Genomic DNA, 18549 nt, shown 5'->3' on the forward strand with positions numbered 1-18549 from the left:
TTGTTACTTTATCCTGTTTCTTTAGGAAGTTCTCTAATGAAGAGAACAAGAGGTCTCCCTCTGGCCACAGTGGTGACCGCCTCAGCCAGTAATTGGATTTCATTGTTGCAAGACAATTTTAACAGGCAAGAGTCCAGACATATACTATATGAATAAAAGTACAGGAGCTTTAAGGACCTCCCATTCCAAATCAATAATAATGAGATGGTTTTGCAGCTCTTAATACATCTTTCACTCTTCTGGGAAGACTTTCTACAAGATTTTGGAAGTCCCACTCATCCAGAAGAGCATTTGTGACGTCGAACACCAATGTTGGATAAGAGGACCTGGCATGCAATGTCCATTCTAGTTCTTCCTAAAGGTGTTCCATGGGGATTTAAGTCCGGGTTCCCCAAACTTACCCACCATGACTTTATGGACCTTGTCGTATGCACTGGAGCAGGAGGAAAAAGCGGAACCTTTTGGGAGGCCCTGATCTCAATCCAGACCATTAAACACGATTGTGTTTCGGAGGGTATCTCCTCCTTCATCAGGTTGCCAATCTGATGAAGGAGGAGATACCCTCTGAAACGCGTTATTGGAAGTCTGTCAATAAATATAGTGCCTCTTGGCACTTTTCTCTGACACAATTGTGTTTAATGGTCTGAATTGCGATCAGCGCCTTCAAAAGGTTCCGCTATTTCCTCCTGCTCCTTCTGCACTTGTACGGGTGAAGATTCTAGCCTCTCTCTTTGGACCTTGGGCCTTGCAGCTCGCTTCCTCTTCCACTCCAGTACTCCAAAGGGGGGATATGCCTGTTTTTACATCTATCTGGTGAGCACCAAATTTAAAGAGTCTACGCCAGCCAGTCCTGGTTGGGACTTTGGTGCCTGGGATAATACACGCGGCGCTGTCCTCTCTCTCCCCTCCTTTTTTCTTCTTTCCCTCTACAGGTATGCACTGGAGCACAGTCCTGCTGGGACAGAAATGGGTCGAACCCTAGCTGTTCCCACACAGTTGAAAACAATTGTCAAAAATGTCTTTATATGCCGAAATAAGGGTAATTATAATTTCAGTAAGTCGCGTGACTTCCAGTGCTACGTCCATTCACTTTCATTCTGCATAGCTAAAGCAAGCAGTGTATGGACTTGCTGTAACTCCCATTAAAGTGCACTTTATGTCAAGTTCTGCCTACCTAAGGAGCTTGGCGCAAAGTGCCAAAAAGTGGCAACATTTTTGCGCAAAGTGGGTATTTGAGCAAAAAAATTGCGACCCATCCCCACCCCTATAGTGTCAGTGAATAAAGATTAACCTACTTCATCTATATGCATCTTTCCATGCTGAAAACAATTGCTTAAAAGGTTTTAGAAGATTAAGGCTTGGCTTATGATGTCATTTCAGGTGAGATGGGGGTCGCTCAAACTGTATAGCAGCTCTGAATCCCCAGTACAGCAGATTGACTCTAGATTTTCAAGCAAAAGCCAATGTATGATGAACCTCAAGAAATAACAAAGTATGAGAAGAAGAGCGAACTCTCCACCCCTCTCATAGCTAACTGGCACCTACTGGTACCACAACAGACTCGTAAGGAGAGATCATGGATGTGGTCCTGAAAGACAGCTCCTTCCTACAGCACAACACTTCAGACAGTGTGAGATCATCTGATGGAGGAGAGACTGTCATCGGGATTTACCTCCTGCTCCTGGGTAAGAGAGACAGACAACCATGTGGCAGAAGTCATGTATACACATATTTTACAATTCTGTTCATTATATTAGATAGGTAGATTTAAAATTTGTGTTAAATATGATACCCTTTTTGTGTTATAGGGGGGGGGGGTCTAACATTTTCATGCTTGTAACAACAATTTGCTCAAACAATAAAAGGGGAAAATATTGAGATATTTAAATACCGTATATACTCGAGTATAAGCTGAGTTTTTCAGCATGATTTTCCGTGCTGAAAACGCCCCCCTCGACTTATACTTGAGGGAACTCTCCGCCTGTCAATCCCTTTCAGTGGTCTTCAACCTGCGGACCTCCAGATGTTGCAAAACTACAACTCCCAGCGATGGCTGTCCGGGCATGCTGGGAGTTGTAGTTTTGAAACATCTGGAGGTCCGCAGGTTGAAGACCACTGCCGGGCTTTCGTCATCATCCAGCCCCCCCCCCCCTTTAGTTTTCTACTCACCTCCCCTCGGTGGGAAGGAAGGGTGAGCTGGTCCGGGCCATCTATGCTGCAGGGACCGTCCGGTGGGGAGGGTTAGTTGTTGCTGGCTGTCCATTTTCACCGGGCCCGGCCCCGGATTAGTGACGTTGCCTTGACAATGACGCACAGGGACGTCCCTGCGCATGAACGTCCCTGTGCGTCGTCGTCAAGGCAACGTCACTAGTCCGGCGCCGGTCCTTGCGCATGAACGTCCCTGTGCGTCGTCGTCAATAACTTTTCCTGGGTTTATGACACTGTACATAAAAGGTTTCTCCTTCTAAAATAAAATAAAAAGTTGTCCTCAGGAAAGCTCAAATGTTCTGCCCTATTAGTAAATATCAAAAATTTTATGCAAAATTGATGTGATGTTAAAATTGCTTAAACTAACCTAGAATACATAGTGGATAATGACGAAGGCCCGGCAGTGGTCTTCAACCTGCGGACCTCCAGATGTTTCAAAACTACAACTCCCAGCATGTTCGGACAGCCGATGGCTGTCCGGACATGCTGGGAGTTGTAGTTTTGTAACATCTGGAGGTCCGCAGGTTGAAGACCACTGATTGAAGGGATTGACAGGCGGTGATGATGACAGGATGATGATGACAGGGTGATGATGACGGGGGTCTGGATGATGACAGGGTGATGATGACAGGGTGATGATGACAGGGTGATGATGACAGGGTGATGATGACGGGGGTCTGGATGATGACCGGGTGATGATGACGGGGGTCTGGATGATGACAGGGGGCTGATGTATTTCCCACCCTAGGCTTATAGTCGAGTCAATAACTTTTCCTGGGTTTTTGGGGTGAAATTAGCGGCCTCGGCTTATATTCGGGTCGGCTTATACTCGAGTATATATGGTAAGCAAACAACCAGATAATTGCTTTAATGTCTTAGTGGAATTTAGTTGCTATATATTATACTGTAGGCTCATTTTCTTGTTATACTAGATGTCAATAACTCTTCACTGTCTTATGCATCCAGGATATAGATCACACTGAATTGTTAAAGACTGACACTGTACATAAAAGGTTTCTCATTCTAAAATAAAATAAAAAGTTGTCCTCAGGAAAGCTCAAATGTTCTGCCCTATTAGTAAATATCAAAAATTGAATGCAAAATTGATGTGATGTTAAAATTGCTTAAACTAGCCTAGAATACATAGTGGATCTCTACAATGAGACATATGCTAGATCTGTGTCTGGGATTAATTCTACTGTCTGCAGGCTGGTTCTCATGGTTGGGGAATGGAGCTGTAATCTGCATTATGGGCAGACGCTGGAGGACATTGGATGCCCAGGATCTCCTGACCTTTAACCTTGCTGTATCAGATGCTGGAATCTCCATTTTTGGCTACTCTCGAGGAATTGTTGAGCTGTTTCATGGACTAGGAAAGGAAACTATCTGGCCTTGCAATGTAAGAGGCAGCGTATGTTTTTGTGCTTGAAATTACCAAATAGTATGATCTATTGAATAGTTTAGCAAATGTAATATATCTTATCAGAAAAAAAGCATATTTCTCCCATGGAAGCTTATCTCCAGCCCACACCACCCTGACAACCTTTTTTATTTACTGTGGAAAAAAAAACAGCTCAATTCTGTCTTTTGTTTACAAGATAGGCTAGAAGCTCACTGAGGGGTCAGGAACATGCTGCCCATACAAGTCTATGTAGAGGAGAGGGGTGTGAAGTGAGATGCTAGAGGGTGTGAGTTCAGAGTGTAGAGGCAGCCAGAGAGATTGTAAAGAGACCACACAGCAGCCCGCTTTAAAGGAGAACTATGTGATTGAAAATGTTATCCCCTATCCTAAGGATAGGGGATAAGTTTCAGATCGCGGGGGGTCCGACCGCTGGGGCCCCCCACGATCTCCCGTATGGGGCCCCGGCTCTCTGCATAGAGAGCGCGTGTCGACCACCGCACGAGGCGGCAGCTGACACCCGCCCTCCATTTACTGCTATGGGAGAGCCGAAGCACTGCCTTCGGCAATTTCCGGCTCTCCTATAGCAGTGTATGGAGGGGGCGTGTTGGCCGCTGCTTTGGGCGGTGGTCAACATGCCCTCTCTAACCAGAGAGCCGGGGCCCCGTACGGGAGATCGCGGGGGGCCCCAGCGGTCGGACCCCCCGCGATCTGAAACTTATCCCCCTATCCTTAGGATAGGGGATACATTTTTCAATCCCGTAGTTCTCCTTTAAGTAATAGATCTTACCAGGCTTGACTCAAAGATTAGACCAGGGCTTCTTAAACTTTTTCTATTTGGATCCTCACTCAACAGATGAAAGTGATGTTAGGGCCTTACCACCTGTTGTGGAAGCCTGTGCAAACATAAAAAATGTTGCTCAATATACCTTTCATTTGTCTCCTAAACTCTGCATAACATTACAATAAGTACAAAATTAGTCATTTTTCTAAACCAGAGATTGTTGCAGAGACTGAAACTGTATCTCCAGTTGTGTCTTACAAACAACTAGGGGGTGCTCCCCAGGTGCTGGTGCTTTTAACTTCTGCTCTATAATGTTCCCCATGCTGCTGCTGCTTCTTAGGGTGTGTATGGAGTAATAGGAAAGCAGGATCCTCTTTTCTGTGTGTCCATTGTATGGGGGCCATCACAAAGGTTAGTCACACCCACTAGCTCATGGACAAGTGAAAATTATAGATGAAGACCAAATCTAAAGAATGCCATACAAGCTATATCATGGCCAGAAATAGTTCTAAAAATATATCAACACTGTAGGTGAAAAGTGTGGTAGGGTTTACTTTGTGGGTGTAATACAATACAAGTGATAGTGTAGATGAATGTTTCCCAACCAGTGTGTCTCCAGCTGTTGAAAAACTACAACTCCCAGCATGCCTGGACAGCTGGAGGCGCACTGGTTGGGAAACACTGATGTAGATTTAAGTCTGTGTTTAAAGAATGCGTTAATACATAGAGATAAACCAAGTAGGTGACCTTGAATGAATCCTGCGCAATCTGCCCTATTTTCTTCCATCCTTATTAGGTTGATGGCTTTCTGATCCTCCTCTTCGGCCTGATCAGCATTAACACTCTTACCGCAATCAGTCTCCTCCGTTATGTCAAAGGATGTCATCTCCATCAAGGTATCATGTAAGATCTCGGCTTACCCTATGTCTCCCTAGAATCCTTGCTTTGTGTCCTGGCTGTGTAGCATCAGATTTTTTAGTATAATATTGATTGTAATTTGGAGCATTTTGTTTTTGCCATTGTAACCCTTTTGAGCTGTACATGAGGACAGAGCTTCGTAATTGGAAAACAGATAACTAAACAAATGCTTTGTGCTCAGCTAAAAGTCCTCTTTAAATAAATGTTATTATATAATGTTTATATAAAAGCAGAAGTAAAATGGAGCCGACTGCAGGTATCCATAACTTTTATTTCTGACAAAACATAGAAGATGGCATAGCGGTAGACAGTAGTTCAGAGTGGGAGTATGGAAAGGCGACGGCCGTTTTGTACTTGTTGGTATGAAACGGCTGTCGCCTTTCCATGCTCCCCACTCTAAACTACACCCTCCCCCTATGCTGTATTCTGTGTATCAGAAATAAAAGTTCTGGATACCTGTAATCGGTGAGTACTCTGTTTTGCTTCTATGTATGCTGTATACACCTTGCTGAGAATTTCAGCACCAGACCGCAGCAGATCCCCATGCTTTTGTCCACTGCACTGATGTCCATATTTTCTCCTCTACAGCACTGCTGGTTATATGCCCTTGCGTAGTGCATGGTCTCTTTTCTTCTTCGTGTTGTGGTTAATGTATAATCTTTCTGTTTTGTAGCTTACAAGGTGGATAAAGCCTTCATTTCAGTGGCCATTCTTGTCATCTGGATTTCTGCTGTTATCTGGTCTGGATCTCCAGTTTTGGGCTGGGGCAGCTTCATAGGTATAAGACTGAAACAGATATAATATGAACATCATACAGTCAAACCAGGGACGCTTCTTGAGATTGAACTTATGTTGGCTTTTCTCAGTGACTGTCTAAATTGGTCAACACCACCAAATCTATTTTACCATTTAGCTTAGTTCAAATTGTGCTTCTCATTCCGTTTGCGCTGTGAAATTTCTGAGCAGAATTTCCATTGCATGAAGCTACCATTGATTTCAATGGGATTTCCACTGACCTGGTTAGGGTGCATTCACACCATGTTGTTGCAATACAGTTCACGTTTAGGTTTTCAATTTGAAAACAGTACTGAACCTTATTGAAAAACTGTATGCATTGACTCTCCATTGAAAACTGTATGCCAAACGATGCATCCGGTTGCATACATTTTGTGTCTTGTACGGTTTTGTCTGGGTTTTTTTCCGTACCCAAAGCCATAGCCTACCACAGTTTTTGATCCGGATGAAAAACTGTATTGAAGCTGTATACGTTTTTTTTTTTTTTTTAAATATGGGAGTCAATGGGAAACGTACAGAACCATATGTGTGTGCGGTTCCATCCGGTTTGCACCATACGGTTTTTGACTTTGCACAGTTTTTTCTTGGAATTTCAATCGAATAAGTGAAACTTTATTCATAATGTAGTGATACGTTAAAAACGTAAAAGTTCTTTTCTTAAAAAACGGATGCAACCGGACATCATTTTTCAAACTGTATACACATTTTTTATCCGTATATGGGTTAAAATTTGTACACATGTTTTGATACAGTTAAGTCAAAAACCTGATACGAGAACTGTATTGCAAAAACGTTGTGTGAATGCACCCTTACACTGCTGAATTTTCAACGTGGAATTTCCACTTCTGGAATCTGGATTCTGACAAAAGAAACATTGGCCCTGATTTACTAAGAGTGGAGTGTTTATTCTGGAGTGATTTCAATATCACTCATCTTTTTTTTTCAGGCTTATTTACTATTCTGTCACACATGTTGGTTATTTTTGTGTTGCACGTTTTTTTGTGTCGCACTAGTCAATTGTGTCGCACAAACTCTGAGCTAAATAAATTAGTTGTGTGAGTCAAAAACGGTTTAGACTTGTTTGTTTGAAAATGTTTCCATGAATCAAAAGTTTTCATGTGTTATCATTTTTCCAACATTACAACAATTATCCTTGTTTATCAGCTTGGGTGTTAAATTGATTTAAACCTAATATTGCAAATGTGTTAAAAAGAAAAAAAATATATAAACATTAATTATCACAAAAGCATTCAATATTTTATTCATAAAAGTGTTGAACTGTACAAAATGTTTTCAGGTTATAAAACAAGTTACTTACACAAAAAACACAATGGTAAACAGTCCCTTGTTAGAAATCGCTCCATTTTTGGAATTTCACTCGGCCTCTTGGCTGTCGGTTATTGTGTGAGGCAAACTCACACTTTTTCTCGAGTGGTTTTGAAAGTACTCCGAGTATTTTTTTTTTTTTTTTCGTCGGTAAAACGCCCATTTTTGCATTAAACACGCCCATTTCAGAGTGAAAGAAAAACACTCCGAGTGTTTTCTAAAGTGTCGGTTGTGCGACTAAAATTTGGTCACATAAACAGTCGCACAGAAGTTGCGACTAAAATTTAGGCGCAATAACCGAGAAAAAGAGTCGGTTGGACTTTAGTAAATGAGGGCCAATGTTTTCAGTCTTTTGGCAGAATTCCAATGTGAAATTCTATCCTGTTCAATGGCTCCAAAAATACTCCTCCAACAGACAAGGCCTGTGACAATCCCTTGTCTGTTGGAGGAGTATTATTGGTGTTATTGTCACGCCTTGGAATGTTTAAGAGAGGAGCAGCAGCCGCTATATTTTCGTAATAACTGTTGTGCTATACATGTGTATTGTGCCCTACATGCACAACCACAACCGGTGAGTGGTTCTAAGTATCGATCTCATTGGCTTTACAGGTTGGAAAGTATTCACACAGGGTAGCGCCTCTTGTGCATCTTTTTTTTTTTTTGTGTTTACTATTTTTTCAATGGGACTTTTTTTCCCTGACTCTTATACCTGTGATAAAATTCAACATGAAATAAGCACAGATTCTGCGGAAATTCTGCAGTATCAACAGGCCCCAAAGTGTACATTGACTATAAAAGCCAAAGTTATGATAAAATAGTGTCCTTGTGGCAAACAATAGGGCTTGTATAGGGGAAAACTTTGCCTGAAACCATATTAAGAATAGTAGTCAATACACTTTTCAATACAAATTTATGCAAACAAAAAGGAATGTAGGTATCCATGAAACATGTTTCCAACTATAGTAACATGTAAAAACTGTCAGCCTGTTGACCCACACTAAACCCAATACACTGGGTAATAGTGTGGGTGAACAGGAGTCCAACAAGGGGTCACTGAGATATGTTCCCCAGAGAATTCTCTGATGAACTCAGTGAATGGCGCCCAGGGGGCAGGTCTTCAATTGGTCAATTTACATATTCATTGTCTGTGACTCCACATTCTAGTGAAGTGGTGTAATTAAGCCCCGCCCCTGCGCGCGATTCACTGAATTCAGCAGAGGATCTTCTGGGGGGACATATCTCAGGTCCTACTGGACATATTTAAGTAAGTGACCCCTCGTTGGACTCCTGTTCACCTGCACTATAACCCAGTGTATTGGGTTTAGTGTGGGTGAACAGGCTGACATTTTTCCTTTAAGTCTATATCGAGCTTTTCAATGTGTATCTGAAGTCTTGCAACTCTGAAAACATAATGAATAATAACTGCTACATATAGTTGGAAATGATATAACCAGTAAGATGTCTATTATCAAACTTTCTTTACCAAATTTCTTCTATAAATCTTCCTACAGAAAGTAAGTATGGTACCTGTGAAATAGACTGGTCCCTCGCCACGAGTTCCACACCGTACAAACTGTATGTCCTCGGGGTCTTCCTCTCGGGCTTCTTCATTCCGGTGGTGATAATGATTTTCTGCTACGTGTCAATCATCAGGGCTGTTCATAAAAGCCATAGAAGTTCTCACGGTGGGGACGTCAGTCAGCGGCAGCTCATGATGGAAAGGGACATCACACGGGTAATAACGAAATGCTATTGAAATTCCTATTATTTGAGATCATGGCACAAATATATAAAAAGTTTATTTGGAAAAGTTTGAAACATTGCTGCATGTTCTGTCTTGTGGCATCAAGTACGATAAGGTTTTATACAAATGTCGCCGATCAGATGTTATTCAAGGGTTAAACTGGTGAGTTCAAAGAGTTCCCACTGTATTGATGCCAGAAGCAGGATTCAAGAACCTGTATATTGTATCTGGCATTTAGCTAAAAAGGTCTTTTGGGAGGAGCAATAACACATTGTTTCCCAACCAGGGTGACTCCAGCTGTTGCAAAACTACAACTGCTTGTCACCACCTGAATGCTTGAATAAAGCCACGTTGAAGGGTGAGTGCTGTCCGTCCTCTGTTTGCGTATCATATATTGAGTCTCATGCAGACATTGCAAAACCGCATCAACCTCTTTCCGGGTACTACTGTCACGTCCCTCCGCGGCCTGAATAGACATTGCCTTAGTCCTGTACGTGCCGGGCCATACTGTCCTCTCCCAGATAGTCTCATTGAATAGTTACTTTCTTGGCTCCAGAGCACACATCAGAAGGCTGAAAGTCGGAACAATAAGGATGGAAGTGGATCCGCAAGCATTGACAGGAGAGCCGGAATCCAGTGTGCAGGCGAGAAGGGTGGAGGCAGGGGCATACTTTTTGTCATGCAGCCCTGGAGCAACGTACAACGTCTTTAACAGACAGAGAATGCTGTTTATTTTGGACGATCAATTTGTTGAAATCATATGTTGTTAGTGAGCGAACACCAAGGGGACTACAGATCTAAAATTCTCATCACAGTTCACTGACGACCCCCAGTTTATGTCTGAATGGGAGCAGGCACACTCGGAACATGCTTCAAAACTCACTAAAATCATTCCCAATAAGAACAAATCTGATTATGAAGCAACAACAGCCGACCTGTGCAGGACAAAACGGAATATCACACACGTGTCAGCGAAACTGCATACAATTCCTTTTTGAAGAAGTTAGAGAAGAAGATTTCTGTGGCACAATCTGAGATAATGGAGCGTAAATGAGAGAAATTTGTTAGGAATAAGGCGAACTATGATGCCTCTCAAATATTCACATGGAATAAAAAGAGTAACAAATGCCGCAAAACACCATTCAATCGGCGACGGGGCAGCCAGCGACGTCAACCTTCTGACTTCTGGACATCAGACTCGGATGCGAGTTAGTCAGATGAGACAGCACGCCCTTCAAAATCAGACCAGCATACTACCTCTAAGGCTGAAAAGAAAAACACTCCCACGGGTTCATTCCCTTTAGGAAATGAACCAGAAGGGGGAGAAGTAGAAAGAGAAGGTGTGACACAATTGAAGAGAAAGGGGGTTTCGTGGAGAGACTAGAGACTTCTAGCGACACTAACATCGTTGTCAATCTAACCAACGTCCCCCTTTCTGAAGATTGTCAGTCCCTTCTGTCCGAAGGGTCTCAATTACAGACTTCACAAACCATTTGATCCAGTCCAATTTAAAATGGATCTGTTGAAGGCTACAAGAAAAATAAACTTGCATAAAGTATTTTAGAAGGGTAATTCTAGTTCAGCCCACAACATCTTAAAAGGAGGGGAAGTCTCAGCTCTCATAGGCCCTCTAGGGATCTCCCCACTTTTGGGGGCAACCACAGAGGACCTTGACGCTCTGAATGCATTATGCCATCTGTCTGGAGACGAACCAGAGTCTCTCCCTGACACCAGCATAGAGGTTTTGTCCTTTAGAGGAGGTAACAGTTCTACGTACTCTCCTCCCTTCCCCGTGGGCAGTTCTATTGATTTGTTCAAGTAGGCGGTAGAGCGCTAATATACCCTCAATCTGGGAACAACCTGTCTGACGGAGAAAGGAGGGCACTCAAGTGGCTTGTTTCAAGGCCTGATTTAAGGGTTCAAAAAGCCATAAGGGGGGCAGCACGGTCTTGATGCCTACAAAAATGTATGATGAAGAAAAAGATCGCCTCTTAAGCGACACTAATACCTACAAACGGCTTAATAGTAACCCCACAAACAGAATCATGAGCCAGCTCTGGACGTTTCTCAGAAACAAATATGAACTTTGGCCAGATCACACAGGTTACAGCTGAAAGATTAATCCAGAGGAACCCCCAATTTTCAAGGTGGTACAATTTACCGAAGGTGCATAAGTCGCAGAGGCAACACCCAGGATGCTCCATAGTGGCGGGGATTGGCTCTGCGACCGAACACCTTTCTCAGTATTTAGAATGGCTTTTGAAGTCTCTATTGCCATCGAAAGTATCATATGTAAAGGACACAGGTGACTTGTTGACACATTTGGACGGTTTCCACTGGCAGAACACTTACCAACTCACTTCCGTGGACGTAGAGAGCCTGTATACCCGCAGTCAGAATTTCACGGATAGCCTGTACACCCGCATCGTGAGGGATGCGGGTGTACAGGCTATCCGTGAAATTCTGACTGAAACCGACAAGACGGACGAATTCATCGACTTTGTGATTGAGTCCCTTCTCTTCATCCTCACCCACAATGAGTTTATGGACGGTGACACCTGGTATAGGCTGGAGACCGGGACTGCCATGGGCCACTATTTGCCTCTTGAGAACGCCGTTGTAATGGCAAAACATGTAGAGGCTGGCAATATAGTGTTACATTTTAAACACTATCCAGTGGGACATAATGGTATCTGCAGTACCTGTGTATTCTTTACTGGAGTATAAATCTCCAATACATATACAGTTCACTGTCCCAATTGGAATAAGTTTAAATTTTTTTTTTTATCTTGGTGCACAATAAAAGTTAGATTTTAAGGGTATATCAATAGGGTTGTTATACCCCGGGCCATGGCCCTGGGGTTCAGTTTACTATATGTTTGTCAATGTCCCGCCCCTGGGCATGGAAACCATGTTGCTGTATCAATGCCAAAGTGGAACTGTAATGATCCGCCTCTTGTTGCCGGGGGGGGGGGGGGAATCAGCGCTGTACCTCTGATGCACTTACGGCTGGCGGCCATTTTCCGTAAGCCCTGCATAAAAAGAGCAGAGCTGCCGGATCCTCTTAGTTTGCCGGAAGTCAGCAAGTGGAGCAACATGGTGGAACAGGCAAGCACACGTACAGAGTCCCAAGATGGCGCCGGAGGCCCGGAAAGTCGCCACAGTGTACCTGTTTCAAGAGTTAGCTGACTGTCTCCAAAAGATCTCCATTGGGGCCAAAGAGGCCTGCTACCAAGTCCCGCTGCCCGGAGATGATGGAGACTGACCACGACCCCGGCGAAGGGAACGTTGGCATCTTCTTGTGCATTATCACCAGTGCGGCTGTCCCCTCACCACCGAACCTGGGGTTCCTAGGCCGAAGTTCACACCAAGGAGTCAGAAGTGAGTACCCTGGCTGAGGCTGCTTTCTCTACCCTTCCTTCTACCCCTAGCCCAAAGCAAACCTCTCAGGCCCATAAGTCTGTAACATGTCCCCGGTCCCCACCTTTACCAAAGTGGTTGTTTGGCGATGAGCCTGGACCAATACAATATATGAGGGAGCACCTTCTTCCCTTGCCAGGAAAGTCCCATCCCCCAGTCTGAGAGGGCCAGAAGAGAAGCTCAGGTGGCCGAGACTGTAGAGGGGCTGAGGGCACAGAGAATGAAAAGATATGGCTCAAAGCTGCTGCTGTATAAGGTGCGACAAGCACAGCAGCAGGACACAAAAGCATTGGAGGCCCTGTACATTAGGGAGCTAGAACATCCCCGAGAGGGAGAGCCACCTCTGGAAAGTCGCAGAGCCACGGTCATAAAATTGGACAAAGTGCAGGGGTTTGGAACCCTCATGGACTGTAGACATGGTGGGACCATCTTGGTCAATTGTCGGGCAGTGCAGAGAGACTATCTCCCCCCACCACTGCATTCTCTAGAGAGCGGGGAGATCGTGAAGTATACTCCTGTACAGAGCTTGAGAGGAGAGTGGGCGGCTGTGGTGACCCGTCCGAAGAATCCAACCCAGATTCCGTTTGCATACTTCCCATCGGACGACTGGGACGCTGATCCCTTTGGGTTGCTGCTGCCTAATGTCAGAGGTACCGTCCAGGAGGAGTAGGTCTACATGTCCAAATTGCCTATCATAGCGCCAAAGTACCTGCCAAACTCGTCTGTGAATGTGCCCAGGCCTACTCCTGTGGTTGAGGAGGTTTGGCCTAACCAGCGGGCACCAACTGAAGTGCCTCGGCCTACTCCTGCAGAGGAGGTTTGGCCACCCCAACAGGCACCAACTGCTGTTCCCCCAGTGGCACAAGCTGCTGCAGTACAATTGGTGGTCACCATCAGCCCCACCATTACAGAGTCTACTTTGTCCTGGGTGATCTGGAACACCCGAGTGAGTCCATTAGAGGGGGCACAGTCCCGTGGAATCTGCTACATGTCCCAGCCTTTGAAGTAGTCCGACAGATGAGGCTGGGATGGCAAGTTTCCAAGTTAAAGAAGCCTACCAGTGATAATTCTGCTATGTGTCACTAACTTTACTTTGTGAAGTACTTTTGTTGTCTACAGGTTATGCAACATTTAAGAAGTGCCTGACGAACTTGTCAAGAAGTTTATATGTAACCATTTGCGTAAGTGTATGTGCCCGGCATTTAGCCATGATTCTTTACTAAGAGCTGTGGATCAGTACTAGGAACAAAAGAATAATATATGCATATACCGTTAGAGTAATATATTTTGCTATTATCTTTGTGCAAGTGAGTATTGGTGTAAGTGTACTGTAATATTTGTGGTGTGCTGTAATGAAATGTATATAATTTGTTTGTACAAAAATGTCAAGGTGTACAGTGTCTTTTGTTCATGGCAATTTATATAGGAGGTATCCTGACCTGATCAGGAGAAGTGTAGCCACTACCTTACCGCCATGACAGCTTCCCGCTAGATATAGGGAGTAAAAACAGTATCATACATAGTACAACTAATTTAGTCCGTCTAATCTATATATGTGTCAGTCAAAATGTCTAGTCAGGACTGTATGGACAGTCAGGACAGGAATGTGTCCATTACCAGTCCATATTGTCGAAATGTTTATGTGTATCTAACATTTTTCCTGTCCCCGTGTACAGGGTGCTCTCTTGGCCAGAGGGTTCCCCTGCAACCTAAGTAAAGCACATACAGGGACAGAAATGTTGTATATAGAGGTAGCAATGGTGTGTTGTATAAAATATGTATAAAGTTCTGGGGAGAAGTGTTTTAGTACCGAAGGGCCCCTGTAGCTAAGGCATTGGGTAAATAGCCTCCGGCAGCCCAATCTGCAATTTGTCTTTCAGTGTAATGAATCCCACATGTCTACCAATTTATTTCCCAAAGGAGTATGTATGGACATTTCTAAAGTGCTACATAGACTCATCCCCTGTTGTTATTAACTATCCAGACCTGTGAAGGACATTTTATACCAATATGCCCCAGGAACTGTCACTAAGCCTCAGTGGCCACTGTTAGTAGTCCGCCCTCCAGGACTGGGGGCCGAGGACAGCTGTATTCAAGAGGGGGAGTTTGTGATGGCCTAGTACGGGAGGTGTTGCCCCGTGGTACTGCTGTCCTGTCAGGCAGCCTCCTTAAGTGTCCCAAGGGCCCACTACACTTGTTTCCCCATTGTAAATATGTATTACCATGTAAAGTTTTATAAAATATAATGTTGCTTTAAGAGTTATACCATGTGATATGTCATGTGATTGTTACCCAGGTGGTACCAGTGACCAGGTGATGGCAGGGGTGACCTATGGGCTCCCTGCTAGTCTCCCCCATATAAGCCCTATAAGTCCTGGGTGGAGCTAGCTCTTTCCTTACAAGTCTTTGCTGAGGTGCAGTCGAGTCCTAAAGAGTGTCCAGAGTCATAGGAGGCCTCAAGTCCAGTCTGCAGCCACAAGCAGCTACAAGTAAGCCACAGTCACAGTATTGTCAGTCACCAGTCAAATCAGTCACAGTCATCATTTGTCAAGTCAGCATAGCCTGCATTAATTTGACCGTATCTACTACAAGTCCCAGCAAGCCCTTAAGGTCTCTGAGTCACTGGTCACCTCCGTGAGCCCTGGCTGAACTGTATAGACTGTACCATCTGTCTACCTTCAGTAAAGCTACCGTTATCCATAGCTTGGCGTCGGAGTCATTATTGTCCCCGTGCCTTGCCCAGGATCCAGCGGTATACCTTCGGGTGGTATCGAGGATAAACCACACCCTGGCGTCACTAATACAAGGGGTTAATGCCATCTGCCCCTAGGGTAACAATATCTGCCCTCATCACACCCAATTACCACATATATATTTGTGTGTGTGTATATACATATATATATATATATATATATATATATATATATATATATATATCTTTTAATTATACACATCATACAAACATCTAAATATAATACATAAATGCCCACAGCTACTTACATCTATGCATAACATACATACATACACACATATTTTACATCCAACAGGAGAACCCAAGTGAAAAATAGGGCAAATAGCGATTTTTATGTGAGAAGACAATTTTTCTTTTTTTGCCACCAAACTGACCTATATTGTATATGTATTTCTTCTACTCCACAGGTGTCATTTGTTATCTGCACAGCATTTGTGCTAGCATGGTCTCCTTACGCTGTTATATCCATGTGGTCTGCTTGTGGCTATCAAGTACCAGCCTCTACCACACTGGTAGCCACACTCTTTGCCAAGTCAGCAAGTTTCTACAATCCTATGATATATCTGGGACTTAGTCCAAAGTTCCGACAAGAGCTCTGTGCCTTGTTTTGCTGCCTACAACAAAAGAAATATCTGCCTTCACATTGTGAACAAATTGTAAAACACTATGAAGAAAATATTAGACAGTCAGACGACTGCAGCCAAACCAATAGGACAGAAAACACAACAATGCCTGAAAGTCTTTTATCACGAGATAATATAAATAAATTGTCAGAGAATGGACGAGTATGAGAATTCCAGTCATCTTACATATGGCCGTGACTTTATGATCAGTTGAAGTCCATCCTCTGGAAAATCCCACCACCAGTGATAATGTGGGGGCCGCAGCACTGGTTTAGCATTGTATGACCCAGCCAGCATTTGTGCAGAGAACTTGAGCATGGCCCCATTTAAGTGACTGTAGCCAACTAAAGGGGTTATCCAGCAAAAGAAAAGCAGAGCTAATTTCTTCTGAAAACTGAACCACACCTGTTCTCAGGTTATGTGTGGAATTACAACTCGGCTCCATTCATTTCAATGGAATTTAGTTACATGTGTTGGGGTGTTTTTGTAATGATGGACAACACCTTTAGGGTGACCCAACCCATTTTGTGCCTTCAGCTGTTGCCACCCATACCCCCAAAGTCGCGATGTCTGAGTGCACTGCGCATGTGCAGTGTACTCAGACATCGCGGCTGCTCTGCAATGTCAGAGTGCACTCGGCGACTCGATTGCCGCTGCGAGCAGGCCAGGAGCGGGGGCAGGGGGTGTCAATAGCTGGAGGCACAAAATGGGTCAGGTCACCGGCAGATCCGCAGTGTAAAATACGCTAAAAATCCGTTACGTGTGACCCTACATTAAAGGGGTAATCTGGTATTTGGGTAAAAAAATTATATGTAGCTGGGGCCCATAAAAATAGGAAAAAAAGGCAATACTTACCTACTCCTTGTCTCCAGATTGCACCCCACTGCTCTCATTTTTCTCCTTCCAGTCTATCAATGATTCTGTCTTCTTCCTACTTGCGAAACAAGTGCTCAGTGCAGGAACGGCCCACTCAGGCAATGACTGGCCACAGTGTCCCACCATCCACTGATTGGCTGAGTGGGCAGCTCATCCCAAAAGCAGGTACAAGACAGAAGCATCAGGGAACTGGATGGAGAAGAGCAGGAGCTTTGATGGACAATCTGGAGACAAGAGGGAAGTAAGTTTATTTTTTTAATACATTTATATCCAAACTCCAGAATACCCCGTAAAATTGGAAAGGGTCTCTGAGGTTGGATCCTCACTGATCATAAAGCAATTGTTTATATATATATATATATATATATATATATATGTGTGTATGTCATAATTTTACAAGATGGGAATAACCATTTGATGGCATTAAGTTATAGTTTACAGATATATTTAATATTTACACGTGTACCTTTCTTGTCTTTTTTTATGATATGTTACACTCTTTAAAATTAAAATTTGAACAACAAGAAGGAAAAGTCATGGAATTATGGAAATCGTAGGAATGAAAAACATGTTAAGCCCCTTTCACACTGCCGCTGTGCCCTGTCGGAAAACATCCGTTAGGCTCTTCTTTTTTTTGTCTTTAATAAACATTATCAGGACAGTGTACAACCGGCAACAACGGATCCTATTCTTATCCTATTTACTATTATGGGGTCAGTGGGCGCTGTTGTTTTTTAACGGGAATAGTAGTAGAAAAAGATTGCACTTGCAGTATTATTTTCTCTCGCCATTCTCCCCAGGTTCCCTAATGTGTGTTGCACTGCCATGTCACAACGGCAGCGTTAAAGGAGCCTTAATAATAGGGTAATGATAAAAATGGAACCAAAATATTCAAAACATCTTAATTTATTTAGCATTGAGTGTAAGCACCACGTGAAGAAATACACACACTTACTCACCTTGGCATGCAAAGTTATTAACCCTTCAAAATTTAATTTGTGGCTTCTAAGACCCAGAACTTTTTTTTTATTATACTGAGTTGCATTAGGTGAGGAAGGTGAAAAATCTCTCTTTAGGTGCCGCAAGTCCAGGAGACATTCAAAGAGATGATAACATCAGTTAAGATGAGTACTTATTCCAGAAACATCACCAATAAAGTGCCAAGTATGAAATGGGAGAGGTTAGGCTTCCCTTAATTATAGCGTCCCGAACTACCTTTTCACTGGTTAATCCGAATTGTTATTCCCCGAAACAAGTTGGTGATGTTTCTAGAAGAAATATTTACAGATTTTATCATCTTTATGAGTGTCTTCTCGACTTGCAGTGCCTAAAGAAGGTTTTTTCATTTTGGCTCTTCATCTTCTCCTGTGGACTGGTTTCCCTGGCTCTTCACTACCCTATGGCTCAGCAGTGCTTCCTCTGATGGATTCCTTACCCCAACTGCGGGTTCTATGCATATTTTATATGCACTCAAGGTGAGCAGTATATATCTATCCTATAGGTCTCTCCTGATAGTGTCTCAGATAATGCACTAGGCGCCCTTTGTGAGGCAAGTTGTACATTTTTAATTGGCACACTTTACAGTGGTCCCTCAACATACGATGGTAATCCGTTCCAAATGGACCATCGTATGTTGAGGGATCCGTGCAATGTAGAGTATAGGACAGTGGTCTACAACCTGCGGACCTCCAGATGTTGCACAAC

The 18549-nt window shown here is 43.5% G+C and overlaps 1 protein-coding gene and 1 long non-coding RNA gene across 4 annotated transcripts in view; one reads left to right on the top strand and one right to left on the bottom strand.

Moving 5' to 3' along the window:
• Positions 1-189: 189 nt before the first annotated feature.
• LOC130295245 (opsin-5-like) lies at positions 190-18511 on the top strand. 3 transcript variants are annotated; one of them, XR_008848749.1, is made up of 7 exons: positions 190-1685; positions 3417-3607; positions 5188-5287; positions 5983-6087; positions 8942-9165; positions 14891-15083; positions 15754-15884. XR_008848749.1 is itself a non-coding variant. In XM_056545810.1 (6 exons), exons 1-6 carry the CDS (start codon positions 1577-1579, stop codon positions 16135-16137), a joined length of 1113 nt encoding a protein of 370 aa, XP_056401785.1. In that variant the 5' UTR covers positions 190-1576; the 3' UTR covers positions 16138-18511. The 3 variants fall into 3 exon arrangements, 2 of the variants coding, with proteins under 2 accessions (XP_056401785.1, XP_056401787.1); XM_056545810.1 differs by lacking the exon at positions 14891-15083 and having other exon boundaries at positions 15754-18511; XM_056545812.1 differs by lacking the exon at positions 15754-15884 and having other exon boundaries at positions 14891-15423.
• The window catches only part of LOC130295246 (uncharacterized), a 65676-nt gene continuing 62682 nt past the window's right edge, over positions 15556-18549 (bottom strand). Inside the window, exon 5 of the long non-coding RNA XR_008848750.1 lies at positions 15556-15960. This is a non-coding gene — a long non-coding RNA (uncharacterized LOC130295246). The remainder of the gene's footprint in view (positions 15961-18549) is intronic.

The sequence above is a fragment of the Hyla sarda genome, chromosome 11 (genome assembly GCF_029499605.1).
Source record: "Hyla sarda isolate aHylSar1 chromosome 11, aHylSar1.hap1, whole genome shotgun sequence".
NCBI classification, from domain to species: domain Eukaryota; kingdom Metazoa; phylum Chordata; class Amphibia; order Anura; family Hylidae; genus Hyla; species Hyla sarda.